The sequence below is a fragment of the Pseudomyrmex gracilis genome, unplaced genomic scaffold, assembly GCF_002006095.1.
Source record: "Pseudomyrmex gracilis isolate BER0280 unplaced genomic scaffold, ASM200609v1 scaffold_9, whole genome shotgun sequence".
NCBI lineage: Eukaryota > Metazoa > Arthropoda > Insecta > Hymenoptera > Formicidae > Pseudomyrmex > Pseudomyrmex gracilis.
In genome coordinates this window covers 390436-410613 of record NW_018020593.1, presented here as the reverse complement: position 1 = coordinate 410613, position 20178 = coordinate 390436, and the positions used below count along the sequence as shown (strand labels likewise).

Here is a 20178-nt window from a genome sequence, read left to right as displayed (position 1 = left end):
CAGATTTTACAGTAATTACAAATTACAAATCACTTCTAAACTTCATGCGCGATATTGTAGAACAATAAGTGTAACAGTGCATTTGTTTGTTTAGTGTTTTTGTTACATATCACACGTCGTACAAATGTTACAAAGTGCGTCTAGAGACTTCTCTTATCGACGACAAATAAGATCTGCTCCAAAGGCAAGAGACGAGCTAACAACCCTTTCATTCCGAATACGCTAGATCACGCTTTCGTTCAAAAGTCATGCTATTTGTCTGGCAGTAATTATCTCAAGACACGCGCGATTTTCAAGTTCAATTTCGTTCAGATAATTAAACGCAACAATTTTCATTTTTGTTTCTCGATCATTGGAAACTTGATGCCGATAATACAAAACTTTTTGTTCTTTGATTCGATAAAAATTCTTCAATCAATTAATTATCGATTGACTTGCATTATTTTACAAGTCGAATATGCAAATTCGTTTCTAGATCGCGCGGTGAACTAAGCGTTTTACCACTCGTCAAGTCGCTTTTTATAAACGACGATCTAAAAAAACGTTTCACACGCTCTCGCGATACGGAACATTTTTTTTTTTTCATCATTTTCATAAAACGTAATCAGTAATCGCTTGTCGTATATTTTTATTAAAATGCAATCAGATCATTATCTTGTCGTATACTCGCGTATGCGTCGTTGTAAATAAACGTCAAGGTGATATTGTAATATTCTTGCATAAAGGATGTGTGTAAAAAAACTTTAAACAAACACATCGACTCGAATTAGAATTATAATTTAATTAGACTTTGTTATATATTTACATTTCCACAAGTGTGTACTGTACTAAATACGTCGTAGTTGTCGCGCACTTTGAGAAAAACACGTGCGGCGTTTAATTTAAAGTTCTTATCCCTCCCTTCCCGCGAGCAAAGTAAAAGTTGAAGTTCCACAAACAACGTCGTCAGACGAGTTCACGAAATTTTGCCGTAAAATCCGCCGCAACCCTGTTATAATACCCCGCCCAGCAATTTACATCAATGAACAAAAAGTGCCCCGCTCTTTAATGCGGATCGAGCTTTTGCTCGCTCCAATCGCAAGAAGAGCGTGTCTTGATCTTAATCAACGGGGTTGTAAAAAAAAAAAAAAAGTGATATTACGGTGTCGTGTACCTCGTCATTGCGACGCGAAAAGATTGTCTCAGTCGCGCCGGTGAGGATTACAGAGTAATCAAGGGAACTGCGAGTGGGAAAGAGAAAGTACAAGTACGAGAGAGGATGTACGCACAGAAATTTGGACGATGTTTGAACAAAACGACGACTGTGCGCAACAGGCGTTCCGGAAACGCGCGGCGACGCTTCCGAAATTCTGGTAGTAGTCGCGAACGACGGTCGGCGCGCGATCAGCGAGCAACCGTTCGGAATGCGAGCAAAAAGGACGAAAGTGGCCGCTCGAGGAGGACGCGAGAGGATTTCTTTGTTTCTTCGTTGCGAAAACGAGCGGACGGCTCCGGTTTCGTCGAGCTCGAGAAACGAGAGACAGAAGTAGCAGTCGCTCCGAGCCACGAAAGAGAGCGACCGAGCGCGCTCGCGAGTCAACCTACAACGGCCATCGATGAGGCAATAATTCTACGCGCCAACGAACATTATTGCCAACGTGACGTTGACAAAAACGGCCGAGCTAATCACGAAATTCCGCGCGGCCTCCGGTTTCGCGGACCCCCGCGCGCGCGCGTTTAGAAAGTGGAAAAAATCGCGCGGCCGACCCCGCGCGCGCGATCGGCCAGCGGTGCGGATCGGTATAAGAACGACGTCCGCGCGCGACTTCGCTATCTACGACCGCGCTTTGCGATGAGGGAGTTTTAATTAAACTCCCGCGCCACGCGGCAAGATTTCTCAGTTCCGCAAGGTCTTGCGCAAATCCGAACCGATTGAACGCGAGCGTAAAAAAAAAAAAACAGTTCGCGCAAATTTGCGCGGATGAGGGAATTTTTGCCTCGGCGCGAACGTTTATTCCTCGCGTAAAATCGAACCGCGATGTGTTTTCTCGGAAAAGATAATTCGCGCCGCGATTTTTCCGAGCTATTTGCGGACGTTTTGCAAAACAGGAAAGAAACATTGTGGGAGCTTCAATGACGCGAATCGCGTATCTATTTTCAGTTTCGCGGATTCTGAGAAAATCCGAGAAGCGCGCCACGAGAGAGTTTATTTACTGTCGCGAATCGAACGAGAGTGTGTATACCGGCGGCGCGCGATATCGTTTTCTCGCACCGTGACTCCACTTTTAGGACACCGCCGATCGACCGACCGGCTATCGAGTCTCTCGCTCGTTCGTTTTTCTTATTTCTCATCTCGGCACGTCGCGCGTCTCCTTTCATTTTAACGCATGATCGCACACCCGACCGGCGCAACACACCCACCGATCTCTAATCCCGCGTACATATACACACATATAAAATATATACACGCAAAAGCGACGGGCCGATCGAGCTCTCGCAGATCGCAGAATAGAAAACGAATGGCCCGGTTGATGCTCGCAAATAAAATTTCCCGAACGACCGAACAAATCGTTTCGCGAACGAAATTGTTTCCTCCCGACGAAAAAAACAAGCGATATCTCGGCTTCGAATTCGAAACGATTTGCTCCCAAAAAAAGAAAAACTTTGAACGTGTTATTAACGACGATACGTACGTACGCAATACCACAGACGCGATTTCACGCCTCTCGAGGAGACTCTCTAACGAGAGAACCGAGCGCGACGTGAAGGATGTTCGTCGTCGATATCCTTGAATGTTTGTGCGCGATATATTTAACTACCTGGAGATGTGCTCGCGCAATCGCATCGCATTTTACATACATATCTCGCGCGCGGTCGTTGCAAAAAAGTTGTCGCAATCAACATCTTCTTCTAGATACACGACGCGTTTATATAATTGAACTCGATCGCCGCCACCTACGACAGCTTCCGAGAGATATGCGACGAAGATGGTTGGTTTTTTTTTCTGATATAATCTATTAAAGTACATTTATATATCTCGCGATTAGCTTGCGTAAATGTCGCGTGTCCGTCAGAACGCGCGAAGGACATTATCCAGGAAGAGGCGAGAGATCTCGGAAGAACTCTCTCTCTCTCCCGAGGAGAGAAAGAGAGAGAGACGCAAATCAGTTTACATTACTTTCACTGTTTGGCGAATATAGAGTTCGGTGCGAACCCGACGAGGCAGTCTTTCGTTCTTGTCTTCGTTTTCATTTCCACCGCACTGGATTTTCTCGCGTGTGCCGCGAACAAAAAAAAAAAAACAAAAAAAAAACGGGAATAACCGATTAACGGTTGGCAGGCGTGAAACCGCTTCGCCCGATGACTCTCATCCGATATTAGCGACGCGGCAAAAACCGCATATACACGTTTGATTGCACGCGAGCGCTCGAGAAAAAGACGCTCGACGCTAATGTCGCCGATCGCAAACGGCGTAGATCCGTTTTTCGAATCGACAGCATTTATCTCTCGTCGTAAAAGCGAAGATTTAATCGGATTGAAATAATCAATGCACACACACATACACACACGGAGAATCACGCTCTGATATTCAATTACGCGTTTCGACGTAAACACTCGCGCTTTTTTGGCGAGGAGAAAGTTGGTCTATAATGCGCTCGGTGCATCGCAACACACACTATCCTCTTCTGGATTCTCTCAGGATTATCGAAAAAGCAGAATTGTCATCTGCGCGCAAAATGCCGATTCTTACCAGAGAGAACGAGATGAGCGTAGTGTCGCGAGCTCGATGATGATCGTGCGACAGACGATGAAGAGAAGGAGAAGAAAAGAGGAAGAAGTGATTTATATAACCGATCTTTTTCCGGCGAACGAGGAAAAACGCTTCGCGTCGGACGAGCGGATGATCGACGAGCATGCATCGGAAAATTTCCATCGACAGTTGTGACTCTTCTTATCGCTCCCGATCGGTACAAATAATAATCGTTATTGGCATACTGTAGCTTATAATATCCCGCGCACTATTACATCGCTCTTGGGAATCTTCTGACCTGCGTATCTCGTGCGTACGATCACGCTGTCCTCCACGCGTTGACGATAACGATCTGCCGCGTAGGCGGACGTAATTGCGATTCAGAGGTGAATCGGATGGCGAACACAATACACACTCCCTCCCATCCTTTCCTCGTCGTGTTAATGCACGTTCCGAAACATTTGTATTAAATCGCGCGATTCGCGATGCCGAACGGGATTATTTCGATTGCTCCATTAAACGAGCCAGAGTTTCGTAATAACGGCGGGATTGTATAAATAAAGTTTTAATCTCGGCCGGCGTTTGTGTGTGTTGCGGGCAAACGACCGACGAGAGAGCAGATGTGGCGGTGTGGGAGTCGTCGCTCGGTTGGGTGGAGACCCAACGGCGCGCACGTGTGCACGTATTTCGCACACAGCCGCGCGAGAGTGCAAATGTCAAGGGATTCCTCCGATCGGACTGGAGCAAGAAGCACACTGGGAGCGCATATGCGGCGGACGAAGTGACTCAGAATATTGTGTGGCAACCGAAGTTCCCCGCCCGCTCGTCGGTTGCATCGTTTCGATTTCAGCCGCGCGCTCGCGCGTCAATTGCGGAGAAGCGCGACGATTAACAAATTTTTATTTTATTTACAAACAACATCATCACGTCTTGGAAAGTATTTTACTTTAGAAAGTATTTCGTCTTTGTTTCTCCGAGTGCGATCAAAGGTGAGAGAAAAACGCGACGTTCCCGATTCACATTTGACAGTTTAATTTGTTGTTTGTTGATACTCGATGACGAAGCGGGAAAGTTGCATCTCTCGCCAAACAAATGTCAGGGTGTATTTTAGATCGCGGGGAAAGATAGATGATCTTATTCACAGAGGCAATCGGAAAACGATCGGAGAGGAAACGTTCCTGAGAGGGAACTTCTCGACTCATGAAAGTTGAAGCACAACTTTGTGTTCAGGAGTTGCATTTCCGGCTTTCGAGCAAATAAGCTTTTTTTTTTTTCAGAAATAACAAGGATGTAACGCGCGTTCTTTCACATTTCGCTCCAACAATATGTTTCGCATGTAAGATACGTTTCTCAATAAAAATTATTTTCTATCGAACGTATCTTTTTCTTTTCTTCCTTATCTCGTTACGTCCTGACGAGCGGCGCGGCGCGGAATCGAAGTGGAAAAATCGCGCCGAAGCGAGGTTCCCGCGTGCGCGAGACACTCGCTCACACTCGCGTGCGACGTCTCGGATCGTCGACCCTCCCCCACGTGGGTATCGATAGGCAAATGTCAGGGGATCCCATGAATCACACTCGCTGAATCGAGAAAAGAAGAAAAAAGCGAAGAGAGACAGAGAGAGAAAGAGAGAGAGATAGATAGAGAGAAAGAGAGAGAGAAGCGCAAAGAGAGAGAGCATCCCATTCACACACAGGAGGAAATATCGAATCTCATCGCGGCGACATCTCGCAGCGCCGGCGAAATGTCAGGGGAGATCTCTCTCGATAGGTGCGCGCGAGAAGAGGGTTGACGAAGAAAGAGAGAAAGAGAACTCCCGAGTCGAGAGTCTCGATAAATCGAGGGACCGCGAACGGGTGACGAAAAAACGTCGATCCTTACATAAACGGAGGACCACGCCTTACCCGAGCGCGTTCGCCGTCCGTTTCATACAGACGAACATCGGATGTATCGCCATGTACCAACTTGCTGCACGTGTGTGTTATGCGCGCGCGCTCCCGTCTATGCGCTCCTCTCTCGAAGCGTGTCGATAGGCTGCTACACACCACGCCGGCATCGATGCGATGGAGCACACAGAACTACTATCCGTGCCGTTTCGCCTCTCCTATTCCAGAGAGTCTGGTTTTGCGCGGCATTATCTTACGGTATAGGTTCGTGTTGTATATACGTAAGGGCACCGGAACGAAAGTCCACCACCGGCTTGCTAAATCCTCTCGAAACACGCTTTTGCTCCTCGAGATTTCTGTATCTCGACCGATCTGGCCTGGTATTTCTAGCGCTCGCGCGCGCGCGCGCACGAGAGCTGCCGATTACGGGGATATATAATATCGGCGAGCGAGTGTATCGGCGCCGATTTGTTAACAACCGCTCCGAGGCCTCTCGTGTCTTTTATATTGGGAGATCATTACGTTACGAAGCGTAATTTTGAACCTTGAAAGACTGTCGCTTAACCGCGTTTTGCTAACCGGCACGACGCGCGGCTCGCTCTTCGGTAACGGTCGCAATTTTAGGTAGTTAGATGCCTCCATTACACACGCCTGCAGCAACACCGACTTCTGCAGCGCGCACTTGAGAAACGCGAAACTAATAATAATTGCGCGAGACGATAGGCGAGCATTTACGGAGGCGGGCAAAAAAAAAAGAAATATCCGCGGAAAGATTACCTCGCTACGGTTTTTTTTTTTTTTTTAAATGCGCGCGGTTTTTGTTTTGTTGTTAGATTGCGCATTGTGCAAGAATTAATCCGCGTGGTGGATATCGTAATTCGCGTTTAATGCAAATTCGGGGAATGATATAATTGCGACGACATTAAGTTATCAGTCACGCTCAAGACGCTCCCCGTGATTTCAACTCGACCAGACTCCTCCGTGAAAAATTAATTTGCTCCACTTCTCGCCGACATTTCGAGTCCGGTGCATCGTCTCGAACGAGGATTTATATCGTCGCGACATGTCGGCCTCGAAATTCGACGACGTATTAATTCGGCCACATATATATATATATATATATTGCGAAAGCGAAATTAAACGCTTTCCCCCCTCCCTTCCCGATCGTCAGAAGGTCGTCGCTTCGCCGGCTGCGCGCAAGGTTTCCTTCTCGTGCGGCAGCGATGAACCGTACGATGGCGGAAGATTTCCGTGCGACGAAGCGTGAAAAGTGGAACATTCCGCGAAATGTATTTCTAATATACACGTTTGTTTGCGCGCGCGCGCCCCGCGATTTACACAATGGCACACGTCGACAGCCGTCGATAGATAACGCGTTTATTTCCGCGGAGTTCTTTTTTTGTGTTTTTTTTTTTTTTCCTATCAAAGCTGATTATTCCCACTGACAGGAGAAAGGGGCGGCCGCGCTCGATATCACTTTCCATGAAATACCGATCGCTTTCCGATAGCGGGACTGTGCACGTATAACACTTCCGCCAAGACGTGTACGCACACGGAATCTCCGTGAATTATTAGAAGACAGCCGTTCGAGAGCGCGCGCGGCCTTGTTATTATCGCCCCAACATCCGCCAATTATGTTATCGCTCTTACGCTCTTACGCCGCGAAGCCGAAGAGATGCGTGCCCGTCTAAAAACGATACACACGCGGACAGGTACTGCTCCGCGGTTAATTACGTTACCTGGGGTCGAAGCTCACGCGTTAACCGATTTACTCTGCTCTGTTATTACGATTACTGTTATATTTCATTTTCGAGGTTGAAAGAGAGCTCGCGAATACACGACGGGACCTCACAGCGCGCGCTCGTATTCCGGATGGAAATAATTCTCGATTGTGGATCTTAGACCCGAACTACGAATCGTCCGTAATAGCTGACGACACGTCTCGACGATGCAGAAAACCTAATTTTTACGCGTGAGACGATCACCTAGGCGCGAAGGAACAACTTGATCGAAAATCAAGTAAAATTATAAATACAGATTTATAACAAAAAGAATCGCATAAGCGCTTTAAAAAACGAGGCAGCTTGAGTTAACCCGAGAAAAAATATTACAATAAAATATAAACTAAAGACGCGGCATAATTTTGTTTGCGAAAACAATCAATACAGATTAAAATCCGATAAACAAATACGAAGCATGATTAACAATCGTTTCTGATATTCTGGTAAAAGAAACAGCAGCGATGCGAGAGGAGAGCTTTCTTCTCGAATAGCAGTGAGTAATGAATATCATCTTCGAACGAGCAAACCGAGAGAGCAACACACACATTCCCGATGATGCATCGCTTCTGGTTTCGTTTCCTCTCCGGCTTTCGCGCAAACGCGTCTCTCGATCGCACTCTTGTTATCGCACAGTTTCTCGTGACTTCTGGATTCTTCGCTGAAAATCATCTCGTGTAACCCTCCGATGTAACTGTATCAGGTGCTCTTTGCCCGAGAGAGAGAGATACTTCTTTGCTACCGTTACGTTACTCGATAAAAGTCCCGAACGCGGTTTATGTTGCGCTCGCGCGCCTATTTCTAAGTGTACACACGCACCTGGCCTCCCGGGCAACACGGACCGGCGCTTACGGTTCTTCGGGGAGGGGAAGGGAAACACGATGGAATCGTTGCGAACGAATGTCCCGGAGCGCAATAAACAAAGACGTTTCTTCAACCGCTCCGCGATCTCGGCGCGAAATATGAAAGACGCGCGTCTCATCTCTCTCTTTCTCTCCGCAGTGGATAGAAAATGTTCAACCAATTCGTAAGTGAAACGGCAATTAATACGAGCTCGTAGCTCGTTTCTGCCAGGTATTTTACGCGTGTTTTTAACCGCGATCGCGACTATGTAGCTTTCTAATTATAACAGAATCGTGTAATTGCGCGAGCGACTGCAAAAGAGGAGCGACAAAAATGGCAGATTCATTTAATATAAATTTCAGTAATACACGTCGCGGTGTTGCGTACGCTAATGCGAGGAATATCGGTGGTGCGAATATTTCTACTCTACGCGATAATTTAACGTAAAACGCGATTACCGATCATTATTTTTATTCGCAACCTAACGTACGTACGCACATGTGTACGTTCTTGTTTATTAGTGCGTGGAGAGTGCAGGAACGTTTATCAATTTGCTGCAATAAACGTGACAGAAGCGTCTCCGCGTCTCCGCGGCGCGGCGAACCGCCCATCTCGAACTTGCGCAACATCAGCAATAAAACGCGTCTAAGCACTTCTTCTTCTCGCCGATAATCCGCGCGACTGCTCGTAAAATACAAAGGAGGAAGGAGATATATGTAATACGCCGAGAAGCGTAGATGAATAAGCGAGACGCTAAACGCGCGCATTCTCGCCCAGGTGGCTGCGCCAGTAGAAAACCCGTCCTGATCTCTAACGGGGAGTTGCAGATCGACGAGGTTTGCGCGAACACACACACACACAAATATGTCGAATAAAAAAATAACAAATCTTTTTCCCCGCGTGCGCGAGCATTTAATATTCCGGTCGAATGCGCCCGCTCGTGTGTCACGTCGTACGTTACGCGAGGAGAGCGGTAATCTAATACATCTTCGCTTACTGCGGATTCATTCTTTCGCTCGCAACGATAATCGCGACAAACGCAACCACAGGAAGGATAACAATTAATATCTCAGACGAAGAAAAAAATAACGAAGCGAAGTTTAACTTTTATTAACGATACTGATTGAAATTTTTGTTTCCTCTCTCTCTCTCTTTCTCTCTTTTACATACAAAAAATAAGCTAGTTAGATAATTATTTCAGCAGCGTAGTCGACGATTTTTGTACACGGTAAAATTCTTTCTTCTCTCCGCGCGAGACAAGAACGCTCGCACGTCCGCCCAACGCTCGGTCCGCGAATACTTTACGTACGTCACTGGTTGATCGCGATAGTTGCGCAATCTTCGACGACTTCAGGTACAGTAGAACGCGTTCGTTTTTCACCGCGCCAATTCCACCCTCGCTCGCGCGCGAGCGTACACGGCGCCGACGGCTACGAGCAGGCTACGGCGTGAGCTACGAGGGAAAGGGACGGACAGACACGCGCGATGAGATACGCTAAACACATATCACTTAGGTGGCGAGGAAAGAGAGAGAGAGAGAGAGAGAGAGAGAGAAAAAAAAGAGAGAGACCCGGTTCTGGGATCTCGATCTCCCGAGCGCGAGCATACGGACGACTCCTTTCGTTGCCGACGACTATCACACACGAGCCGCGCCGCAACAGCGCGCTGAGCTCGTGTGTGAGGAGCACAACGACAATCTCATCAGCGACGATCGCCGATCCCGTGCAACGCTCTCGCAGATCTCGCGGCGAGAATGTGTTGGTCGGGCGTGGTCGCGGTGGCCATGGAATGCGCTCACTTTCACCGGGAGCGCGGCCCGACGGACGGTAAATGGAGAGGACAAAATAGACGCGGAGAAACGCAGAGAGTGTGAGAGAGAGAGAGAGAGAGAGAGAGAGAGAGAGAAAGAGAGCGAGGTGGAGGATGAGGGGACAGAAGCGAGGAGGAGGGAAAGAACACGGCACCCAAGGTGCACGCACACGAAACATGCCGCCGCAACGTCGAGTATGTGCCATACCATGAGAAGCGCACGGTACGCTCTCCTTTTTCCCGCATTCTCGTTCTTTCTCGTCTCTCTCTCTCTCTCTCTCTCTCTTCGCTTCGTTAATAACACGGATTCGCAATTTTGTTTAGCATCAGGTAAAAGTCACGCAGAACTCACGAGAGAGGTGAGAAATTTGAGATAAAAAAAATTTTTTCTGGGAAAAGGCGCTCGTGCATCTCGAAAGTTGCGAGGAAGAAATCGACGTGGGATCCTCTCTGTTTTATCTACCTATTAAAATTGACGGCGCTAATCAATCACGCGCGGGACGAGCCGCGTGCGTTGCAATAAATGCGCCTTCGAATCATAAATATAAATTACAGTCACGCAGTCGAAGCCGATCGAACTCTGGCTAATAAGTATCTTGCTCACTTCCGTTACACTGAATTTGTTCGCCGATCGCGACCTCTTCCTCGTCCCTTTTGCTGTGTCAGGTGCAACCGAAGCTCCGATCCCGCGCGCCCCTGAAACCGCAAGAGTCTCAGGCTTGCGCACCGCAAGATTTATCCGCGAAATAAATACGAATCTCCCCGAGAGAGAAGTTACGTAATCCGGCGGCGTCAACGCCGCAAGAGAGACTCGCACGTCGTGTTCGCACGTCGTTTGCGCGTATGTCCAAATAAATCGCGTTACAATCGAGCGCGTCCTCGAAACACGCCGCGCGTTTTATTTTATTTTTGCATTCGCCTGCGCGTTTCGATTCGAGGAAACAGGAAATCGCGTGTTGTCATTGTTCTTCCCGTGTCGCGATTAATTAAAACCCGTCGTCGCGACGTGTTCCTTCTCGCTGCTGGCCGTTCGCTCGTTTTCGTTTTTCGCGATTACGTAAAAAAAGTTCTGAGACGCGTTTCGCTCGCCGATTCCGCAGAGCTCGGCGTTTTTTTCAGGAGGAAGGCCTTCGCGGATTGTCAAAAAGGAGAAAACGAGAGAAGAAACTCGGCGCGCTTATTCGCTCGCGTGCTTTTATTGCGCTCTTTTCGTATACGCGCCTCGTAAAAATGCAAGATTTACGATCATTATACGAAACGCAAGCGGTTGTAATTAATTGCCGGCCACCTTGCGGGAAAGGATTCGCCTGGCTTTTATTGCGTGAGAGTGCCGAAATGACCGCTCGCTCTCAAAAATGTGACAGGTCCGCGTCAGGTTCGCGAAGCGCGACGCGTGTGGATTCAGACTTACAGCGTTCGCTGCCAAATTGCCGCGATATTTCATTGCACTGCCGTACCATTTTGAAATGAAACTTGTTTCGAGACATTGTACGGAAGTTAAGTAAACGAAAAGGAAACCTGATGAGTTTAATTAAACACGCTATCGAAACGATCGGACTACTTGTTTCAAAAAGCAGTTTTTAACTTCATATTAATCTTGTTTCGTTCAGTTCTTAAACTTGTAAATTTTTGCGTTTGCTCTCTCTTCAATAACATGCAATTTTTTAAAAATACGTTGTTCGACAGATGCACACACGTGTTTTAATACAATCGATTCAATTTGTGTTCTTAATTATTGCAATCAGAGAGCAGAGGCTTTTTCAGACGAGACAGCGCGTTTCTGCGCGTTTCTATACGCGGGCCAAAGTAACGGGAGACAAGCGTCGACGGGCGGGCGCGCATTGTTCTTGTTTTTTATTGTCGCGTAATTAGTCGCGCGGACCTGCAATTACTTACTCGCCCGACGTAATTACGTACAAAACGTTCCCTTTTTCTGCCGCCCTTGCGTTTTTTTTTTTTTTTTACTCTCGCGCCGGGTAACACGCTTGCGAGTATAACGCGCGCATTTGTTTGACGCGAATGTGCGCGCCCGGAGATCGCGAGCGCTGCGCATATCTGATGCACGACCGACCAATTGGCATTTTCCTGAAATAATTGCATATTATATACGAGTAATTTTCACCCGCGGCCATTCAACCGTGAACACGAGCGCTCTCCTCGATACGCCCGGGATACGAGGAGGGAGGTAAAAAAGGGAGACAACGTTGCAGAGCGATACATGCGTTGCATCATGTCGACCGATAATATTATATATCGCGGCTTCGACGACCTGCCGCACACACATGCGAAAATATCGATATATCCTTTGACGAGGACGCGGTTGTTCGCGATAATCGACATTTTTTTTCTCGCGCCTGCGGATTGTACGACAATGAACACCGTGTGTTCGTCAGATTGATTGAGCGATAACGCGCGCGCGCGATGAGACGATATAAAAAAAAATGGAAACTGATGCGCACGCGACGTCGAAATTAAAACTTGGAAAATAAATTGAAAAATAGTACAGTCTATTATATATTAAAAGTATATAAGTATTTCTGTCACGTGATAGAAAGAAGTGAATAAACAACACGTGCCTAAAGTCACGTGACTTTACTTTAGTCGACGAGGTTTTAAAAAAGTAGTCAAAATAAAGTCGCGCGACAGTTAGGAGAAGAAAAACAACACGTAACAGGGAGAAGACACGTGACTAAAGTCACGTGTTGTTTTTCCACTCTTTTCTCTAATTAATTTGCCAGTTTGATCGTCACGCGTTATGTCTGACATCTCTCATAAGTGTATTATATGGTTTGTAATACGTATATACTAGCTGTCATCGCGGTGGCAGATTGTGTTCACAATGACACAACACGTTAAAATAAAAATAACAATAGCGTTCGCGTAGCGCGTGCCTAGTGTTGTGCTAGTATGTAGAAAAAATATATAGATGATCTATTTCTCAACGATACGCGAAAACTGCAGAGAAGAAAATATGAATCGGCCTCTCGCCGCGCGAGGCAAGGAGCGTTGTAATATTCTTTCCGAGGCGGCTGCAGCTGCAGCCAGCCGTGGCCTTCCCCAACGTCATCGGCGCGGATACTTGCGCTTTCCTGCGGTGCCCCAGTCGGAAAGGCTAATTAAAGCAAGACTACAACAAAGAGAAAAGGAGCCGCGCGATTGAGCCCGGCGACCGGCCCGGGATTGTTTATACGGTCCGCACCCGCGGAACCAGTTTTCGTCATAATTCGGTTGGTTGCGACGGAAAGATTTATCGATGGCAGCGATCGCGCTGCTCGTTTTAAACGTTGAAAACACGAGCGCTCGAATCCCCCAGCTTGCGTCGTTGTCTTTCATTAACGGGGCGTATGCTTGTAAAAAATAATATGAGAGATAATTTTTTCATTACGAGTGTAAAAATAAAAATATGTTTAAACATTGATAGGCGCTGTTGCGTTATTTATATCTCGGAACTTTCTGACAAATAGCGGTCCAAACTCTGTTCGCAACCTGTCGATCACGAAGAACGAAATTTCCCAAAGTTCGCGCGAAGGTCGTCGTGAGGAACGCGGCGAAGAGGAGCGCGATGCCGATTATGTTGAAAAATCATCGGTCACAAAAACCTATGTGTGCCAACGTCTTTCTCAAATTACACGTCCATTACAACGGTGTTATTGAATTACCCGACAGACGTTGCACACACACACACACGTACAACGAGTGTCAGTGCGCTTCAATTTCGAAAGAGTTACGCTCGCTCGCGCGCGCGTACACGCCTCTGTACGTAGTTGCCGCAACGAAACCGGGCCCGGTTTTTCGCCCCGACATTCGACCGATGACCCTCCCCGGTGCCGCTTGTTTCGCAAAGCGCAATAAGTCTTCTCTTAATTTTCGCCGCGATCTCTGACGGCGGGCCCTCTATTCGCCGCGCGATGGGCGTGAAACGTAGTAATTGCGGTCGGGCCGAGGCGGGTTTACATTAACGGCGCCTCATTGCGATTCGCGACGCGCCCGATTACCGGCGCGGTAACGATTATTAAACTCGCGCGCGAGGAAAAGAACGCCGCGCGATTAATTACGCGGAGGCCTACGCGACAGAACGATAATTAAGGGCGTGATTGAGATATATATATATGTATGTATGATCTGATTTATTTTCAATCGGGCGACACACAATCTTTCGCCGCCGCTCGCGCCGCGCTCGGTCAGGCAGCGCGTTTTTAAAACACGCGCATCCGCGGTCCTCGCTTTAATTGCTCCCTCAATGGGTGCCATCCGTTTAATTACCGTCAAATTAAAATCCAATTCGAGCAAAACCGGCTTGAAAATTACATTTATCTCTCGCGAATTTCTTCGCACGTTTAATATCAATAATCTCGATGTTTTATTTTTCTCGCGAAAGAAGAATCGAAGATTTTTTTTCTTTCAAACGAGAAAAATCTCGGCGATTAACGCGGTTTTAATGGCGAGTTAAAAGCGAGATCAAATTAAAACCACTGGAATGCAGACGCACGGAGTGCAAAAGCGCGCGTTCCATTTAACGCGTGCATCGTATTTCACGGAGCTCGTACAATCGATTCACTCGAGATATTCGAACAGTACATTATCGCTCGCCAAGCTCTCGTGCTCTCTTACCCGCGCCGTGTCGGTTCGGTCCCGGGGAGTGGATGAGGTACCGTTATGATTGCGCCAGAGCCGAGAGCATGCTCCGCATGCGCCAACTACTGTCCACTGTTATAATAATCGCAGCAGGAAGAGATATCCGCGTAGCGGAATTTTCGCGGCCCTTGCCCCCGCAGCGCGCATTTTTCCACCACGGCGAATACAAAAGGGCACGACCGCGGTGGCGGTATCTTCATCTTCACCTTCGCGTTTAAAAGCATGAATTTTCTCAAGAATACATTCAAAAGACTAGATCTCGAATTAATCGTCCCGTAAATCTCTGACGTTTAAGAGTTTACGGACATTTAAAGCTACAAAAATTTGTTTTTTTCTTCAAAATTTATCGAATTCAAAAAAGATGGATTTTTTTAATTCGCTATTTAAAAATCCGCGATATAATTGATGGCGAAACCGATCTCGCTTTGTATACATTTATTAAAAGCGGTGACACATCGAGATTGCGCGCCGTTTTCGCAAAAACGTCCGAATTTATTAGGAGCATCTGGCTCCACGACGGCGCCAATTACTTTTCCGCACACTTTTGCGCGTCTCTCTTTCTCGTAATTGCCGGGTATGGCCTCCGCTCCGGATTCGATCGCAATCGTGCCGTCTCGAGTAATTATCACGTAAGAGAAAACGAATCGAATATTTGCAGTTCGGATAAAAACGATATATTGCACAATTATCGAACGATCAATTCCGGCCGGTCGTAAAACAACGCGAACTCGATCGCTGCCAAAATGCTTGCTCCGACACGTTACAGAGGTTTATTCCGTTCGTACATAGTTCGTACACAGGTAATCGAAGGTTTCTTTTCCCGCACATACAAAGCAAAAAAAAAAAGCACACAAGAGCGCGAAGTTCGTAATTTCGATACGGAGATATAACGATTTTCGACACACAAGTTTTTCCACTGTTCTCAAACGAGCAAGCGATCGTCAATAGAAAGCGGACTCCGAAAAAAATAAGGCAGAATTTATCTCGACCGGCCTCGAGTTCGTTTTCGCTGTTTCGCTCCACATTTCGGTACGACACTCGTTCCGCGTTTAATGAGACAGACGCGCTCTTTTGACCGAACCTGTTCAACCGACAAAAGAAATAACAAGTACGCGCGACGAATGTCAACGGCGATTAATTAGCACACATACGCGTGCAATTCCGCGAGGCGACTCTCTCACGAAACAACGCGCAGTTGTTGTCTATTCTAGTCGCGTGCGTGACGTCTAATTACGCGCAGAAATAAACTCGCGCGCACGTAAAATATAACAATCGATATAATATCGCGATAACGATACAAATGATTTTTTTTTCTGTACGCAAAGTAATTTTTATACAAATACGACATTTTCTTAACGCGGAAATAACATCGTTTGTCGGGGTGAGAACAATCGTAAATTGCTCTCGTTGCAACCAGATCGAACTGCAGTTGCGAGATCGAAGAATCGCGAAGGTGAACAAGGAAGTCTATGATCTTGTGACGTGAGTGTCCGACACAGCTACCGCAGCGCGCGGAGACGACTTTGTAATCTAATGACTTCCATCGTAGAGTTCGACTCCTCGTTCGAGAGAACTTTCGAAACGCGCAACAATCTCTCCTCGTTTCATCTCGTCGTCGACGTAATTGTGGCGGAAATTTGATTCATATCGCCGTAACCTTTATCTCACCGTAGGATAGTACAATATTTTTTTTCCAATCGATTTCTTCGCTGGGAGAAGAGATCGATGAAATATCCAACGATTGATTTGACGTAAGAGATATACAAACGAGATTTTAAATATGTTTCGAGAATGCAAATTAAGAACATACTGCCGGCTTTAGTTGGCAAAAAAGTAACCCGATCGAGAAAAAACCACGAGACAGCGCGGAATCTCGTCTTGGCTTTCTCAGTCCGTTTGTAAATCGTCGCGTCTCTTTTTTAACGACGCGCGTAAGAATTCTTGAGAAACGCGATGAAAAGCAAAAAGCAAAAATTAAACATTCACATTCCCGTCCACCATTTCGCTTCTTTCGGTTGTTTTGAACAGAAGCCGTTTCGACCGATTGTTGCCCCGACGTGTTTTGAAGCGAATTGTCATCGCGTTTCAAAACAGCGCCGATAAGCGAAGAAAATATCACGTACGGAACCTCTGTGTCTCTCTTAACTTTCATTGGCAGTTTCTGATCCGGGGGGATGGATGAAAGACGCGGTAGAGGGGTATTGCCGAAATTATTTTCCCTCGCTGTACTCGATAATCGGCGTTTAGCCGGTACAGGTGTGCAAACACACTTGTCATTATTTTCCTTCGAAGATGAATGTTACTTGTAATTACTGTTCGATGAGCCTCGCTACGGAGCAAGATTTAAACATTCACACGAACATGTTTCATCCATTTGTACGCGCAACTTGCAAGCTGGTAAGTTTTCGAAAATTTATTAGAAAACCCGATTGCTCTGCCGAGACAGTTTTCTGTCACGCTTAAACAGAATTTATTCCGACTTTTGCGGAACATAATCAAGTAATGTTTGTTATCGTCTTCCTTGAGGAAGATTGTCTGCGAATATTGTTCATTCAAATTCAAGTCAGTGGAAAACTACGTCAACCACGTTCACTTATGCGCGTGGAATACTATTGTAAGTATTTATAAAAATATTTTACAACGACGGAAGTGTTATTCTGATTGAGAGAGTTCGCATTGCCAAAATTGTTATTCGTCAGACTAACGTACTTCCTAGTCGTCCTTTTATGTATAGTTGTGCTCATCTTTTTCATCAAACGATTTTCTATTTATCACAGACAGCCAAGATGATCGAACACGCTTTTTTTTACAAAATGAAAACACTTGGACAACCTCTGAATTCGGAAGTGGTAAGCTCTTCGAAAATATATTGCAATCGATGAGAAACTGATTTAATGGAAAAGGTCGATCTGTCGAAATCGTTTATTTCCGTCATTTTGAGGGATCTTGGTTTTGCTGAGTATGTACCTGTGTGATACTTTGCAGATACCTCCTACTTCGCTTACGACTTCAAATATCGAAAGGAATTCTACAGAACAAAACTCGTGCAATCCCACTGCAGTACATAAAGTCAAAGAACTGAAGAAATATAATGCGGTGAGTTTTTTTCGAAAATATCGGAATCCATGAAAAAGTAATGGTAACGGAGAAGATTGGAAATTATTTTTCGTCAATTTAACAAATTTGCTAGGTCGGCTTTTACAGAGTACAATAGTGCAACGGTGATAATTTTCAGATAGCTTTACGCAAAACAGCTTGTGAAAACTGTTTGACGAAATTCAAACGTGTGAGAGAACTTATCGCGCATAAAAAAATATGTGAGGCTGGAAAATGTAAAGTGGTAATTATCTCTTAAATCTTTGAAGACTACTTTTTCGTCACAGAGGAATAGGTTCGACTTCTTTGTAGTAGTATAATTGTGTAATATTTTACACAGGTGCCTCTTGCTTCGCTTACGAATTCAAATGTCGAGCAAAATTCCACAGAACGAAACTCGAGTAATTCCACTAAAGTCAGAAAACTGAACGAGGAAAATAATGAGGTAAATGTTTTTCGAAAATATCCACTAGAATTCACGAAAAACTGATGTAACGGAGAAGGTTGCCGAAATCATTTTTCGTCAATTTAACAACCTTGCTAGGTCGACTTTTGCACGATTGTGTAACGGTGATAATTTTTAGGTACCTTCATATGAAATTGCTTGTGAAAACTGTTCGATGAAATTCAAGTACGTGAGAGAACTTGTCACGCATAAAAAAATGTGTGAGGCTGGAAAATGCCAAATACAAGTGGTAATTATCTCAAAAAAATTCGGGAACGACGAAAAAGACGTTTGTCTGATAAACTATTTGTATTGTCGAAATCGTGTTCCGTAACGGACTCGCTAGTCGGCTTCTTTGTAGTATAACTGTGCAATTATTTTATTACAGGTGCCTCTTGCTTCGCTTATGACTTCAAATATCGAACAGAATTCCATCACAGAACAGGAATCGAGCAATTCTACTAAAATCCGTAACGTCACAAAACCCGACGATCACTCACTTGACAATCACGTGAGTTTTTAGATAATATTATTGTGTAATAGAGAAGTTTGGACTTCCGAAATCATTTTCCCTCGCTTCAACGGACTTGCTACTCGACTCTTGCGAAGTACAGTTGTACAATACGTTTTAGATATTTTTCACTCCGACATCAAGTAAAGTTCACTGTCTACAGAAAGAAGACAATTCGAAAGAAAACTTGAACAATCTCAATCAAATGTATTACGCCGCAAATGGCGATATGGTAAGTTTCAAAATATTGTAAAATCCATGAAAAAACCTAATTAATATTTTTGAAAAGGTACCTTTGTTTCCTTCGAACACTCTCGTCTCTAACGAAGGTTCAGTAAAGAAAGAACAACTCACCCACGATACCAAATTATATCACACCAATACGCCTCCGTACACGCCGGTGAGTTTTTGAAACTTATATTCTAGAAAATGAAAATCAGATCTGATATTTTTTTTTTTTTAAGGCAACTGTGCACTGTGAAAACTGTTTACTGAAATTCGAGAAAGTGGTAGAACTCATCGTACATAGCAAGATGTGTGAAATGAGAAATAATGCGTGCGCGATGGTAAGTTTTTCGAACTCATTAGAAATTTGTCTGCCAAAAATACATATTTTCTGTGTTTTTGCTACAATAAAATTGTTACCTTCTTCTTCTTTACAGATACTGCCCAAATGTATCTCTTGTTTACAACAATTCCCATCGCTGGAAGCACTGAATGTGCACGTTTCACAGTGTTCCAAAAGAGGCGACATTTACGCGTGTCCGGTAAGAAATTTTCGAAAATATATATAAAAAGTATTTATAATATTTATAAAACAGGCGCGTGCGTAAAGTCCTTGTCTTAGAGCTATATTATAATAAACAACCTATGTTGTACGGATCGTTGCTGTTTAGTTTTTAAGTATTGCGTACAGAGCAAGATTCTAATTTACATGTATTTGTCATTGAAATTGACTCAAGGACTGCGGAGATCCGTTCTGGACCAAACACGAATTTCAAGCTCATTTTCGATCTTATTGTCGAAGAGAACGTCGAAATAGATGGGAATAAATTACAATAGATGGGAATACATCACTGTCATATACAAAACAATATTGTTTTTACATCATTTCTAATCACATTTATATGAAAACGAGTAATATTTGAGTGATATGTGTTGCCGACACAAGACGCCAAGTAATAATCTCCTCTTGCATCATTCAACTTCAGAACAAGGAAGATTGTAACTATCGGTAAAGTAATATCACAACATAATGATTACTTCAATCCAACACAAAACAAGACAACAGAAGAATCCATGAACAAGAAAATTTTCTTCCGCGTTTGACAATCAACGATAACTGTAATTAGTTACATGTTATTGACTACAGTTTATGATTATGTTTTTTAATGTTTTTTTTAATATTCTAATATTTCTTGACGAGTATGTATTGTACAACGGCACA

The 20178-nt window shown here is 45.1% G+C and overlaps 2 protein-coding genes across 2 annotated transcripts; both read left to right on the top strand.

The window, feature by feature from the left end:
* The first annotated feature begins 16971 nt into the window (after window positions 1–16971).
* Window positions 16972–18343, top strand: LOC109862256. The gene is made up of 6 exons (XM_020442255.1): window positions 16972–17076; window positions 17210–17293; window positions 17457–17528; window positions 17665–17775; window positions 18116–18220; window positions 18320–18343. Exons 1-6 carry the CDS (start codon window positions 16972–16974, stop codon window positions 18341–18343), a joined length of 501 nt encoding a protein of 166 aa, XP_020297844.1.
* A 73-nt stretch (window positions 18344–18416) lies between these two features.
* LOC109862067 lies at window positions 18417–19861 on the top strand. The gene is made up of 7 exons (XM_020441964.1): window positions 18417–18470; window positions 18609–18731; window positions 18853–18963; window positions 19021–19131; window positions 19196–19297; window positions 19394–19498; window positions 19694–19861. The coding sequence occupies exons 1-7, from the start codon at window positions 18438–18440 to the stop codon at window positions 19781–19783; spliced, it is 675 nt and encodes a 224-aa protein (XP_020297553.1). The 5' UTR covers window positions 18417–18437; the 3' UTR covers window positions 19784–19861.
* Window positions 19862–20178: the final 317 nt, after the last annotated feature.